Here is a 15,504-nt window from a genome sequence, read left to right on the forward strand (position 1 = left end):
TCAAAAATAAATAAACAAGCACAAATATAAATTTATTCATTCTAGAATAGAGATTCTTGGGGTTTTTTTGCCCAATACCCCAGGTGGGTAGAATATTTAGAGTATTGGGTCTACCCTAACTTTATTTAGCAAAATACGGAATTTGATATAGTCCAAAAAGAACTCGTCATCTCGAGGTGACAAGTTTCATGGAATATTATTTTTTTAATGGTCAACACATAATGGGTCCCATGTGAACCATTATTTTAATAATGTTATAATGACTCGTCACGCCAAGGTGACAAGTTCATTAAAAATATATTTTTTTAAAATTAAAAAAATAAAATTTATAAAATCAAATAAAAAATTATTCGATATAACTCGTCACGTAGAGGTGACGAGCTCGACCATGCATTTTAAAAAGCTAGTCGTAAGGCTATAAATAAGGGTTTTGGGTTTTATTTTTTACCAAAATTTGAAATTGAAAAAAAAAAACATATATTGTGCGAAAATCTCGAAAAATGACAACCCAATAATATATGTTGTATCTGGATAACGTCCATGTTTTGTCGATCCAACGTAGGTTAGACGACAAATGGAATATTCATAGTCGGGGATGACAATCAGAGAGTCACATCAGCTGATGATGACATATCTGCATCAATCCGGTATATTTTCGGCTATAGTTTTACGTGGCTTCAAGGTGTACCCGGTGTTGATCAAGGATCTGATCAACGTTGGCCCCCCGAGATGCATGTGTTCCATTTCCTGAGTGGTGAGGCGACGATTACTTTGGAAGACATCGCTTACCAACTCCATGTTCCGATAAATGAAGCCCTCGTGGTGAGGTAGAACGTGGATGATCCCTCGACGTTGGACTTCCAAGTTATGGGAAAATGGTCACCATCCGAAGTTGTGAGGGGCTATTAGGTAATTATAACGTGGTTAGAGTCTGAATTCCAAGTCACGTGTGAGTCTACCGAGGCAGAGGTTGTTTTTGCGTTCCGAGCATTTATTTTCCAAGTGATATGAGGGATATTATTACAGGATAAATCCGGTAATCTAGTGCACACTCATTATTTGAAAATTTAGGAAGACTTCGTTGTGTGCCGTAATACCAGTTGGGGCTCGACGATTCTAGTCTTTTTGTACCGGGAGCTTTGCAAGGCTGCAATTGTAACGTCGGGTCGAAAAACCTATGTAGCATGCTGTCTGATACTGCTACAGTCCTGGGCTTGGTATCGCTTCCCATTTTTTAAGCCAATTACAAATGCCTCGGTCGAGTTTCCGCTAGCTATAAGTTAATTGTTTAACTTTATTTATTTAACCTTTTTTTATTTCATAAATTTATTTATTTATTTATTTATAATTTTTTATTTTTAAATATTTTAGATGGCGTCATAAGATATCAAAGACGAAGTTGACGGGTGCCATTGCACAAGACATACAGATGATGATCGACATCATCGGTTTTGCGGTATGACATACACAATTATTATTATTTTTGAATCTTTTTAACTCTATATATACTTTTTGATATTTAATATTTAGAGTTTTCTTGGCTTTCGTATGTCGACGAGGAGATCCAGCATGTCTTACATAGGCGATTTATTGAGGGGTCCCACTTATGATGTGTCATGACATCGTTATTGCACTAAGCGATTATTGAGTGTCACGTAACTGATATGGAGGTTGATATGGACGCGCTCCATACAATCGATACGCACAGGAAACATAATGAAAATCGGTCATCACGACACACTTACTACATTGACCTATGGAATCAGTATGAACTATTGCTCCCCCATCGTCAGGACATCACACCGCTGGACTTAGATTTCGACCATTCTCACTATCTCTGAGTTTACGAACAAAATGACAAACAATATCTCACGACACCGGAAGAGAGGGTAGAATGGCAACATCATCAGGCCGCATGCACCAAGTCAAAGTCCAAGAAGAAAGCACCGTCATTGTCGTCTTCCACTTCAACATCTGCGGCTGAAGAGTATTATTAGCATCTCAGGCTAGTTTCAGTTTATTTCCTCCATTTCACACTTCAGTTGAGACTTGAAAGGATTATTTTGAGGTTCATGGGATACACAGCAGTACACTCAAACATCTTCGACAGAGCATGTGCTTATGGGTGACTAACACCATATCATATATGGTCAACAAAGTAGAAGCCAAGTCGAAGCAGATATGACGATGATGACATCAAATGTCATAAATTCATCATCGTATTTCAAAGGTGGATCACAGAGTGTGTTGGGTACACATCCTCGGCAAGACGACGGCGACGATCAAGGCCTACGACCCCCGCTTACTCGATGACCCCTACGACATTATCATTCAACTACTCCGCGACATCGTCAAGAACTTAGAAGACATATATAAATTTTATTTGTAATTTTCATGTAAAAAATTATTTTCTACAATTAATTTACTTTGTATTTTGTAAAATTTGAATAAATTGATTTTTCTTTAATTTTTTTTAATTATCCCCGACCGAACTCGTCACTTCACCTCGAGGTGACGAGTTTCAAGTGACCATTGTTGCCCGTTTGCCCGTTAAGCAACTGTTAGGTAACGACTAGTTTATTTTGAATTCAAAGGAACTCGTCACCTCGACGTGATGAGTTACATTCAATCAAATATTTTTTATTTGATTTTATAAATTTTATTTTTAATTTTTTTAATAGACTCATCACGAGTCATTATAACGCCATTAAAATAATTGTCCATTTGTTCCCACTACGAGTGGACCATTCAAAAATAATATCCTATGGATTCCTTTTAGATTGTATCCAATACCATATTTTACTAAATAAAGTTAGGGTAGGCCCAATACCCTAAATATTTTACCCGCCTAGGGTATTGGGCCAAAACAAACCGAGATTTTTATAAGGCGGAGGAATGAAGCTCGAGACTCGAGAGAATGTAGATTAGGCCCATTTAGATCCAAAGCCTTGCGTCTCACACGGTCCTCTGCCTTCCAGCGGCACATAGGTCGCACAAGTAAAATCCGAAGGCCGAAACTACGAACTTATTCGAGGTGAAAAGATTTTAATAATAATGGAAGACTCTGTACGACTCCAAAGATTCGATCAACTTCCATCAGCTACACAGTTTGCCTCTCAGACTGAATCTCGAAACATTCCCGCCGTATTTTTCTGTTATCTCATCCCTTTTTTGCTTTTCTGTTTGTTGCTCTAGAAAAATTGGACCGAACTTTTTTTTGTTTTTCCTTTTGCTAATTTATGAGGTGGTGTTTGCTTTAATCTTAGTTCATTGATTCAATTTTCGTTTTTCGAAGGTGTTCGTTGGATGCGTTAAGGACTGGAAAGCTGTTTCCAAATGGAATCCTTATAATGGAGGCCTCAACTATTTAGAGGTTTATAATTGCTAGATTCTTACGCTCACTTTTTAATCAAAATATTGTAAGCTGTTAGGTTTCTAGGAAAATGTATGGTGTTTTTGAAGTGAATAATAGTTTTGGATAAAATATTGAAGGGCATAATTGTGCAGTAAGTTTCAAATCTAGAAAGTAGCTGTAATTCTACCCTTTTTTTTATTTGCATCTGTGATCAGTCTATTCAATTATTTAATTAATAAGCAAGAGCGCTTCAATTACCATGATAAACATGTTGGGTTATTGGTTCTTAGTAATAAATTTTTATTAGTGGAGTTGCACAATTTATTATATTCAATTTAAGTATTTATTTTACTATCTTTCTTGGTTATGGAATTTAATTTAGGAACGGGTAGGGTCATTCATGGTGGAGGCTATGTTATCTCAAACTGCGCCAGTTTTTTATGGTGATCTTAGAAGACATGAGAGGGTAATTCACTAACTCATGTTCTTTGTACGTTGAGGAGATGCATTTACACTCTTGGATGAATGCGAGAACCATGATCCGTTTGTTTTTTGCATTTGTTTACAGGTTCCATTACCATTTTCTACTTTTATTTGCTTTTGTAAACGTCATAGGCAAAATGTTGATAATTCTTGTAGCTTTAGTTCGAATTTAGAAGGACATCAACTTGGAGAATCTGACACAGAGTTGGGATCTTCACCATCTGTAGATGCCACTCCACAACAAATCTACCTAGCACAGGTTGCTACTCAAGAGTTCTGTGATTGCAGATATCGCCTGACATTCTTTGTCTCAAGAGGCCAGATAGATTTTAACTTTTCCTGCTTATCTTTCATTTTCAATTTTCTGTTCAAACATTAATGCAATGTTGAATTTTGGCATTTCTGATTCAGATCCCAATTATAAAGGCTGAGAATGAAGAGAGAGTTCAATTGGAAACTCTACTGGAGGACATCCAATTGGTTAGCATATTTCCTTCCGCCATTACTTCTTCTTAGTAGTTAGCTCTCTAAAGAAGAACTAGTAATGCATGAAAACTCTGATTGCAATTGCTTGATTTGGACAGCCTGCAATATTGGAGGGAAAAAATCTATCTTCTATTAATTTGTGGATGAACATTGCCCAAGCGAGATCAAGCGCTCATTATGACCCTCACCACAATCTTCTATGTATAGTCACTGGAAGAAAACAAGGTGAATCTTCTGTTGTCACCAATTAAATATGTAGATTTCTTTGTTATTTTGATTCTCTAGGCTAGCTTTCCAAAGATGGATGTTCTTATTTGTCATCTGTAGAATCATAGTTTTCACCAAAGTATGACATGTGTTGTAACCCTCATAAACTTGTATTGCCCAGCAAATATCAACTCTGGATATAGGACTGCTGTAATTTTCTATTTTATTTTTGAATTATATAAAAAGCATACAAATCTTTTTCCTCATGCATACTGGTACTTTTTTTCTTGAATTTTTCATGTGTCATGGAAGTCATTGGCAAGATGAATTTATTGATTTCCATATATTTATTTTTGGTTGGAACTGGAAAGAGCATTATTTAATTATTCCGTAACCAGGGGGAGTGACTTTATTCTTGGCAACTATTTTCTTTGTTTTAATATTATTTTATCATGATGCCCTTGATCTTCTTATTCCCCTTATGTTAGTTATCCTTCTTCATATCTCTGTATGATTCACCATTGCTGGTATTTGCATTCAAGTGCTATTTTTATCAGAGCCTTCTTATTTCTAATCATGAAGAGGCCTTGCAATCCATAAACTGATCTCAGAATTTTACTTCTCAGTCATGTTAGATGACCAAATAAGGAATCTTGCCCATGTGCTTGTGTTTGAGTTTCATTGTCGTACTTATGGTTTGTTTATTTTTTAAGAAATACTAGACCCAATACCCCTAAATGAATGGTCCTTTTTTCCTTCACAAGTTGAGATCGTCCTTCTCTATTTCCTTTCCATTGTTTGTTGATAAGAATATTCATCCATGCCTCTATTATCTGAGTAATATCAGAGTCAATTTTTGGTTTGCTGATGGACTATATGGCCTTGCAGTTGTTTTGTGGCCCCCTTCTGCAAGTCCTATGCTATATCCCATGCCTATATATGGGGAGGCTTCAAACCATAGGTATGCTATTTTGTGTGTCTACATCAAGAATCTAATTTTGCTTTATTTTATTCATTTGAAAAACTCTGATTATTGAAAAGGAACGCTTGGATGGTAACATGATTGACTTTCAAATTTACATTCTTAGCATGTTCAAGCATTTGATATTTTTACATTTTCTTTGCTCTGGTGCGTCTTATTTATATATATATTTTTTGGGGGGTGGGTGGGATTGGACCTCTTGGCAGTTCTGTTTCTCTCGAAAACCCTGATTTTTCAATTCATCCAAGAGCACAATGTTCCATGGAGTACTCTCAGAAGGTTATTCTTCATGCAGGAGATGCACTTTTCATTCCTGAAGGCTGGTAAGGTTAAGCTCTTATTTTATGAAAAAAAATGTTTCTGCAGGCTTCCCTTAAGGTCTTTTTTTTTTTGATAGGAATAAAAGGCCTCAACAAAACCCCCTTGGTGATTAACGGAACTTAAAAATAGTTCCTTAATCCACACAAGGAGGAAAGGAGTGCCCTAGGATTCATTAAACTCAAATATAACAAAGTAATACAAACCAACCTCCCTCAAGAGATACAAAACCAGAAAGAAACAGCCCTTAACAGAGCATAATTCAACCAATACCCGCCTTAGCTAGGACATCCGCCTCTATATTGGCTGTCCTACTAACCCAACTAATAAAACCTTCAAAAACACTAAGCTTTTGAATAATGTCTTTAACTATTTGAACATAAACAACAGGACAAGAGACCACATCCTTAATCCAGCCAACTGCCACCTGACTATCACTCTCAATAATCAATCTATCTTTAACCCTATGACGAATAGATTCAAAAAAATCTAAACCCTTTAGGATAGCCTTCAATTCCATTAAAGTTGGGGGCCCCGGACCAACAGGCTCTTTGAAGGAGCCAAGAATCGAACCAGACATGTCTTTCAAAATACCACCTAAGCCACTCCTCTTCCAATCACTCGAGGTAGCCGCATCCACATTAAGTTTAACAAACCCTTTTGGAGGAGGGGACCAAGGAAACACGGTTGAAACCCGATTAGAATGGGACGAGTAGGAATCCACTATGGACGGGTCAGCAATAATATCATCCTTGGAAATAGTAACATGAGTTTCCTTAGCTAGAAACCATGAAGCAAGCCTGCACCTAGCTAGAAAGAAAATCTCTGCTCGATCAAGCTTCCCTCCTTCAAACACTATAAAATTCCTGGTCTTCCAAATTGTCCATAGAACAGCTCCAGGAATAAATGGGCAGATAAGAGAGTTGGTCTTCAAGTCATTCCAAGCCAATAGGAATCTTTTAGCATCTGCATGAAAAACCGACTGAAAATTCCAATAGCCCAAGAATTTCATCCAAATTGGCCAAACAACCGAACAGGAAAAAAATAAATGCGATGAAGACTCTTCTTCAAGATTACAGAAAGAACACAAAGTATCATTTATGCCCTGAACACCTCTCTTAACCAGAGCTGTCTTGACCGCCAACTTCTTTAAGATAACTTGCCAAAGAAAAGTCTCAACTCTTGGAGGCAACAGACCCCTCCAAACATTAGACTTCCAAAATTTAGCTTCCTCTGAATCGGGAGAACCCGAATAAGATAGATTGACACATGATTTCACAGTGAAAACCCTTCCCCATTCCCCTTCCAAAACAGTCCATCAGTGGCATCAGCAGAAATAGAAAAATCAGAGATAACAACCATCAAATTTGCCCATTGCTCAAATTCCCAGTCATTCAACTCTCTCCTCAACTGAACGTTCCAAATCCAACCCCCTGAACTGAACTCCCAAACTGAGATAATCTTCCTTCTTTATTTACTGCATAGAAAATATTCTAGGGAACAATACCATCAAAGGATGATCCATTGTCCAATTGTCTTGCCAAAACCGAATGTTCCTCCCATTGCCAATTTTAAAGCTATATTTACCTCTGATACTATAGCCCAACGAATCAGCATTATAATGATTTCTCACCATATCTCTCCACATCCAAGAAAGTTTAGGAGAGACTTTACTGTCAAACTGTATCAAGGAAGGATCCAATTTATATTTGATGCAGAGCATTTCCCTCCAAACCGCCTCCCTCTCAATAGCAAACCTCCAAGCCCACTTTTCCAAAAGTGCCCTATTCACCACCTTTAAATTAGGAACCCCCAAGCCTCCTTCAATTTTTGGTTTACAAACATCGGACCAGCTTACCCAATGTATCTTCTTTCTCCCATCACCACCACCCCATAAAAAATTTGACATGATAGAATTTAGAGTCTTGTAAACTGAAGCTGGAACCTTGAACATTGACAAAAAGTATATAGGGAGTGAGCATAGAACTGATTTAATTAGAACTAGCCTGCCTGCCAGTGACAGAGAGGAGCCTTTCCAGCCCGCTAACCTCTTATTAAAGCTTTGAACCACTGGATCCCATAGAATGTTGGAGTTCCTATGTGGACCTAGAGGGAGTCCCAAATATTCTGAGGGAAAAGAGCCCACTGAACATCCAATCATAGCTGCCCAATCCTTAATTTCCTCTTCCTTTAAGTTCACTCCAAATAATTTACACTTCTCTAGGATTAAATTCTCTTTCTCTCAGTTTGGCACACTTAGATTTGATTTTGAGGGTAGCCAATACCCAGCTGTCAGACTTGCAATTGTAGTTTGAAGTTCTATTTTCAATAGTTATTTTGATTTTGATTTTTTAAAATGAATACGGAAGGCAAGAGTGATCCTGACAAGAATAAATATGGGTGACTGTACATTCAACAATACTCGGGTTGGTGGATCTCTTAAAACATCAGCTCCTGAGATTGAAAACTTCATTGTGACCTAGAGTTTCAAAGCTGTCTAATCCTACTTTAATGTGTTGTGATTGAAAGACAACATGTAAACTCATTTTTTAGACTATCAATACTTCTAACCCATCCCCATTTATCTCACTGATCACAATAAATATCCTTATTCATGAGAGAAATGTTGAATTAGGGTCACAACCCCATTACTAATTTGGACAGGAAAACCAAATGTTTAAGCAAAGATGCTTGGTGGTGCAAGTCAATATTTGTATATTCTGTTTGAGTTGACTTTTTCTGTTGACAATTGTAGCAGATAATCATAAAAGCCACAGTAAACAAAAGAATCATGTATTTTGAGGCATATCATGATGAGACAAGGTTAAAGTCGAGTTGTGTAGGAGAATTTCAGGGTTTACAAAGGATGAACTAATAATGTGTGTCTTTGTGTCTTTTATGATTTTACTGAGTAAAGATTGACTTGTAACCTTGATAGCTTTGTTCCACATTGCCTCTTTGGTAGTTTGGTTTATAATACAAATGAAGCGGGAATTAGAAGTTCTTTTTTTTTCCTCTTCTCTCTCCCCTGATGGCAATATGTTGTATAGGGGCTACAGTGCTTTTGTACTTCCTTAGGTTGTGTGCTTTTTTTTTCCCACGGACAGGTTCCACCAAGTAGATAGTGATGAATTGACTATTGCTGTTAATTATTGGTGGCGCTCCAGCATAATGTCCAGCTTGGCGGACCACATGGATGCATATTATCTGCGTATAATACTTAGAAGGTAGCAATAAATCATCATCTTTTCTAATATTTTAGCTTTTATAATTTATCCTTTTGCCCCATGAAAGCAAATCTGTTAATTGCTATTAGTATTGTAATCTAACTTAAATTTCTGTTGCTCATGGAATGAACCTGTTATGTGAAGATTGACGGACAGAGAAATGGTATGTTCAGTGCTATACTATTTGTTATGTTTTGGCATGACACACTTGTCTGGTCATTTTGACATTCTATGATAAACCATTTGTTTAATAATCCATTTTTTCTGGCTTGTTATTTCTATCCAATTTGTGGGTTTTGAGTTTATGGAGATTACATCTGTGTCCAGAATTCTGGTTTTAGATCTTTTTCTTTGCTTTAATGGTTCGTTGCAACAAAAGAAACTGTTTTCTTTGAATTTAGGTTTAAAATCTTATAGCTGTATTGAAATCTTGAAATTTTTTGTGGCAGGTAAATCTTCATCTGCTAATTTGAAGCTTAAAAAAACATAAATTCTTAATCAAATAGATCAAATCATCTCGTAAAGTTTTAAAAGTTAAAAGCTTCAGTGAACATTTGGTAACTCATTGTTAATTGATCCTTGGCTACCATGGACTAGAACCATGATAAATGATGCTTTAGGCAGCACTGGATAATGCAATAGTCAACATTGTTCTTATGTTTACCGGTTATATACTGTATTCTTGCCTTGGTATTGAGGTGTACTAAAAATCACTGTTTGTTCAGATGTTTCTTTCTTTTTTGTGTTCCTTGTCCATCAACTGATGTGTTATTTGTTTTATTTTGAAACTAGGACAGGATCAAGTACTTTTGAAGGATTCTTCGGCTATGTGGAGACAGGAGGGGAATAAACCAAACCTTCCATGTAACAAGGGTTAGGTTCTGACAAGCATGCTGAGAAACTGATTGTTTGCACCCATTATTAAACTTGATAACTTTTTTCACCAGGCAACGTTGACCATAGCTTGGATCAGGCTGGACAGAACAATGATTTGAAAAAGAAAGAACAGGAGCAACACGTTGTTTTGCATGAATTGGGCCCCTGTGCTCTCCAGGCTCTTCATGAACTTGTTGCTTTAGTTCATGACCGTGTTAATGCTTCTGATCAAAATCAACTAGTTTTGTCTAATTCGACAAATGGTTTGATGTGTTATATGACAAATGAGCAAAATAAAACCTTAACAACCGAAATATTTCATTTAGAAGAAGATCCAGTAGCTAAAGTTCTTTGGACCCTTGAGCTAGGCATCTTTAAGGATATTTTTCTTGTCATGGCGGTGAGTTTTCTGTCTCTTATAAGGAATTAATATGCTATCACCATGCGCCTAGAATTTTCGTCAACGCTCTTTTGAATTGTGTTGAGTTTGGAAGAATATTATTATTTTTATTTCAAAATTGAAGAATTTATGTTAAATCTTAATGGTGCATGCTAGATTGGTGCTTCTCCAAGTGAGGGTTTTGTCCTCTTCTAACACTACTTGAAAACGAAATATGGGAAAATTGGGTTCTGCATGAAGGAACTTAAACCAATGGCATAATGAAGGGGTTACCTATCAAAGTTTAAATTACTTTCGTTTCTTTCATTATACCTTTCTGATTTTCTATGTTATTCTTGTTTCTTATGAAGGAATAGTTATCCATTTGTTTCTATTGCTTTCCAGCACAATTTCCCCAGAACTCTGGAAGCTCTAATACTGCACTTACTTTCACCAGTGGGGGCAGAAGTCCTTACACGGAAATTTGACGAGATAGACCAACACAACACTGAAGATGATCGGTACATTTTAACTATTCTTAGAGTTAATCTCTTATGTTGGTCTTGTCTATGCAACTGTTTCTGGCGTAACTATTGTACTTATTCATGGTTTCAGGAACAAATTTTACCAGGTCTTCTATGGAGTATTTGATAACCAATTTGCAGCGATGGATGCTATTCTAAACGGGAAAGAGTCATTTGCACGTCAGGTGATGCTTTGACCATTTTGAACTTTTTTCTTCAAAACAAATGAAGTATTTATCAATTATCAGTTTATGGCACAGATTTTAGATGTCATCTGCTAGCAGATTTTCTGTTAGAAAAATTTTTATGGTCAAATTTCCTATTCATTGCTCTAGTTTTACAATGGTTATGGTCACACAAGACACACATCAGACAGGAAATTTTGCTGAATTATGATGCATCATACTTCGATATAGTCTAAATTCTAAATTTGCATTCTTAGCTTTAATACATTTTACATTGCAGGCATTCAAAAATGTGTTGGATAAATATGTAGGAGGGAACTTTGATGTACCAAAACCGAGTTCTGGACGAGACTTCTAAATTGTTCCCATGATCCCGGGATAGTAAATCGATGCATCTTCATTCCGGAAACTATCACAATCAGTACCTTTACATGATAGTCATCAACAACTTAGTAGAATATAAATCATTACAAAACTCAAAAAGTGCCTTAAGAACGTGTGTGTGTGTGTTTGTGCGCAACAACATTTTTAGGTTAAGAATCTCATATACAACTAGATTTCCCCTGACCTGCATTATTTAATTTGTTTAGAATGGACATTCATTGATGCTGGGGACTTTTTATGAGTTTATTAGGAAAGACTGTGAGTGGTGATCATTGCAGATACCATGATGGTCGTGTATCCCTTTCTTTTGACTATATTTTGCTAAATTCTAAAATTTATTTATGGGTGAAAATAGCAAGTATTAATGAGAATGGGCTTTTGCAGTTATTGCCTTAAGCGACACGGTAGAAAGATGCTTTATATGTGTATTTCAGGTTGCTCATTTGTAGTGTTACTGAAAGGAGGGTGGGTGGGAAAAGAGGGGAATTGCTGCACAAGGTAAAAGGAAAAGAAAAGCATAGAAAAAGACCCTAACCAGGACATGGCTGAAAGCGGGAAAAGTGAGATTCCCTGATGAAATATGCCATATAATATTTATTGAACCAGGATCCACCAGAGTTTTACCTTTTCTCCTGATTAAAGTATTTTTTTTAAAAAATTCAGAAGTATTTTTCAAAAGTGTTTGAACCCATGCTATCAAAAAAAAAATCTTTTAAATTTTATTTAGGATTTGGGGTGTACACGACATGTTTAGGGGTGTTTATTTTTTTGTTTTAACCGAATTAACCGACCGTATCGAATTAGTCAGTTAATTTGGTCGGCCACCGAATTAGTTCTGTCGGAGAATGGTTAATAATTTTTTTAGAATTTGGTTAACGGTTAATTCAGTTTGAAATCGGTTAATTAACGGAATTAACTGAAATAAAATTTTAATTTTAAATATATTATGTATAACATATAGGTTCGGCCTAAACTATTAAAAACCTAATTAATAATTTAAGATCTAATAAATTTTAAACTTAAATCAATATTAATTAATTAAAAAATTTATATATTATTTAAATTAATTGTAACATGTTTTTTTGAATTAAAAAATATTCAATTGTTATATAAATTAGAAATTTTTTAAAAAATTCGGTTAATTCAAAAATTGATTGAATTAACCAAAAAAAAAATCAGTTCGGTTAATAATTTTTAAATAAATTTTGATTTAATTAATGGTTAAAAAAGTTTGATTAATTTGATTATAGTTAATTCTATTCGATTAGTAATCAAATTAATCAAAATGGGATGACGTACAAATGAATCGAGGAAGGATCACAAAAAATGACTAACTAAAACTAAATCCAAAAATAATAACAAGAAAAGACGAGGCTGAACTGATCATTCAAACTTTGCAGGTTGAATGTATCCAACATTTTTTTTTGTAATCGTTGACATTTCTTTTGCAGCCGTACCTACCTATCTACCTTTTTAGAAAGGCTGAATATATAAATAAATATATAAATTTTACCTAAATTATTTAATGTTTAAAAAAATTTTCATTAAAATTTGATGCATAAATTTTTTTATTATATTTTTAGATGTTTACTGTTATATTTTTTTTATTTTTTAATAATAAAAATATTGATTTTAATGAAAAATGAAAAAATTGAAAAAACTTAATTTATTTTTAAAAAAACTTTTAATGAAATTATAAAAAAAACTCAAAAAAACTAAAATATCTCATTTCAACTATTACCATGGTTGAACGTCGGAGGAGCATCGATAGAGCGTCGGCGAGGATGAGTTTTGAACGGAATTGGATGGTGGTTCGAATAGTGGTGACGGCGTGGCATATGAATGTCGGGATCGACTGGAATCGACGAAAAACAACGATGGTGTCTTAAAATTCGACGAAACCTTCGAACGTTTCCCCATAGAAAATGGTGACAGCTTACGACGAAATGTCAACAGGGGTTTGATCGAGAGTCAGCGCCGATCCTAACGACGGTGGAGGTGGCGACCATAGCCGACCGACGATCATGGAAAGAGAAAAGAGGGAAGAGAGAACTGGAGAATGGGGAAAGAAAAGGTGAGGGTTGACCATGCGGGGATTTTTTTTAATAAAAATATTTTTATTTTTAAATTTTTTAAAATAAATTCTTAAAATTATCAGGACTTGACACATATCACTTAAAAGATTAAATTTAATGATCATTACGATTCATGCATCTAAAAGTGCTCCAATAAAAACGATAAACACTTAATTTAAACGAAAAATTATATATGCAAAACGTTTTTCGAGGTAATCTGACACTTATTTTTATAATAATCCTTTTAGAAAACGTTTAGGCTACGAGGGCAAAGTTAAGAATTTTATATTGGATGAGTTGGGGTAAAAATCATAATTTAGGGTAGGGTGAAGTTATTTTGTTAAAATATCTTAAACTGAATCATTAATTGGTAAGATACCAAACAAATATTTTTTTACTACGCAAAATAACAGAATTTTAATTTTTTTTAAATATAAATTTAGGAGAAATACAATATAGTATTTATTCAAAGACTTTCAATTAAACCTACGATCTCAAGAGATAATAATAATCTATTAATCACTGAGATCATTTGATTCGTGCAATTCTAAAGAAAGTTAAATAATAAACTCTATTTATAATATATAAACTCGTCCATATATATATATTAGATTATGTTACATATACAATGTAAATAAGAGAATACATTTCATATTGAAAACATATTTATAAGAAATTATTTAATAAATTTAACCATCTTTAGAGTAAGTGGTTAAAATATTTGACTCGATATTTCCACTCTCTTAAAGGTAGGTTCAATACTTGTTAGGAGCACAAATTCTTCTTCCCCTCTCTTTGGTACAAATTGTTAAAATATATTATTTATTAAATAGTCAATATATAATGATAAAAATGTATACAAATAATATAATGCGTAAATTTGTATAAAAATGTAAAATAATATATATTCTCCTAAGGAGAGGACCTCTCATAGCCATTCAATACCATGCAACTCAATTACGAAAGCCAGAAGTGGTAAAGAAAAATTATAAATATATGCAAGGGAAATTGTCACTCGGATGGATCCAGTGGACAAAAATAGTTATCCCACTTAAAAACTTTAAATTAATATATATTTTAAATATTTTTTATATTTATAATTGATAATTTGTTTAATCTCTTTTTAACATTTTAAAAATATAACCCTGCTGGTATATGTTAGCTGTAACGAAAAAGAAAGGACAAGAACATCAAAAGAGAATCTGGGAAGTACAAACGTGTATGATTTGCATGGGATTTTCTTTTTCTTTCTTTCTAGAAATATGATAACTCCAACACCGTCCCCCAGTAACACACCTAAGCCTAGCTAGTAAATATACTTTCCTGAGAAAATCTGCAAAATCAAAAGGAAATTTCTCGTGATGAACAACTTGGCTACCAATAAAAAATACCACTCCAAGGAGACAATTAATTTAAACAAAATGTATGGAAGAAAAGTTCTTAGCTTTTTTTTTTGGGAAATCAAACTTAAATTGATTTTTCTTTTCTTTTGAAAATATTTAAGAATAGACTGACCGGTGTTTTAAATTTTGCTTATATATACTTTAAGTTTTTATATTATATATTTTATTATAATTTAATTCCATATTTTTTTTATAAATTTTAATTTTACACCTACTAAATTACTAATATGACCTTTTAAAATTTAAACTTCCTACGAAAAATTATATACAAGTACGTGTAGAGATAGAATTAGGATTTTGTGTATGGGTGAATTTAAACTTATAAAATTTTAGGGGAGTTAATTTATACCTATAAAATTTTAATAGACGAAAATAAATTTTAATAAAAAATACATTAATAAAATTTAAAATATATGATAGTTTAAAATTTTTAAAGGGACTGAATATTTCCATGGAGTTTATCATGCCCCCTTTGCCTCCTTTCTTTTTCGCTGAACATAGAGAAGAACAATATTGCCATATTATCTACTACTTACTTTGTGGTCTAAATTTGGTTTTGATCCCTCTACTATGCTTAAAGTAGAGACTTAATCATTACATTTTATTTTTTTATTCTACGT

At 34.2% G+C, this 15,504-nt stretch overlaps 1 protein-coding gene across 1 annotated transcript; it reads left to right on the plus strand.

The window, feature by feature from the left end:
• The first annotated feature begins 3,026 nt into the window (after positions 1-3,026).
• Positions 3,027-11,774, plus strand: LOC120179937. The gene is made up of 15 exons (XM_039185384.1): positions 3,027-3,144; positions 3,296-3,373; positions 3,738-3,821; positions 3,924-4,097; positions 4,250-4,318; positions 4,423-4,549; positions 5,420-5,492; positions 5,720-5,836; positions 8,939-9,058; positions 9,203-9,221; positions 9,856-9,931; positions 10,006-10,334; positions 10,719-10,834; positions 10,929-11,022; positions 11,303-11,774. The coding sequence occupies exons 1-15, from the start codon at positions 3,055-3,057 to the stop codon at positions 11,378-11,380; spliced, it is 1,644 nt and encodes a 547-aa protein (XP_039041315.1). The 5' UTR covers positions 3,027-3,054; the 3' UTR covers positions 11,381-11,774.
• The last annotated feature ends 3,730 nt before the right edge of the window (positions 11,775-15,504 follow it).

This window comes from Hibiscus syriacus, unplaced genomic scaffold, assembly GCF_006381635.1.
Source record: "Hibiscus syriacus cultivar Baekdansim isolate YM2019G1 unplaced genomic scaffold, ASM638163v2 tig00112471_pilon, whole genome shotgun sequence".
NCBI lineage: Eukaryota > Viridiplantae > Streptophyta > Magnoliopsida > Malvales > Malvaceae > Hibiscus > Hibiscus syriacus.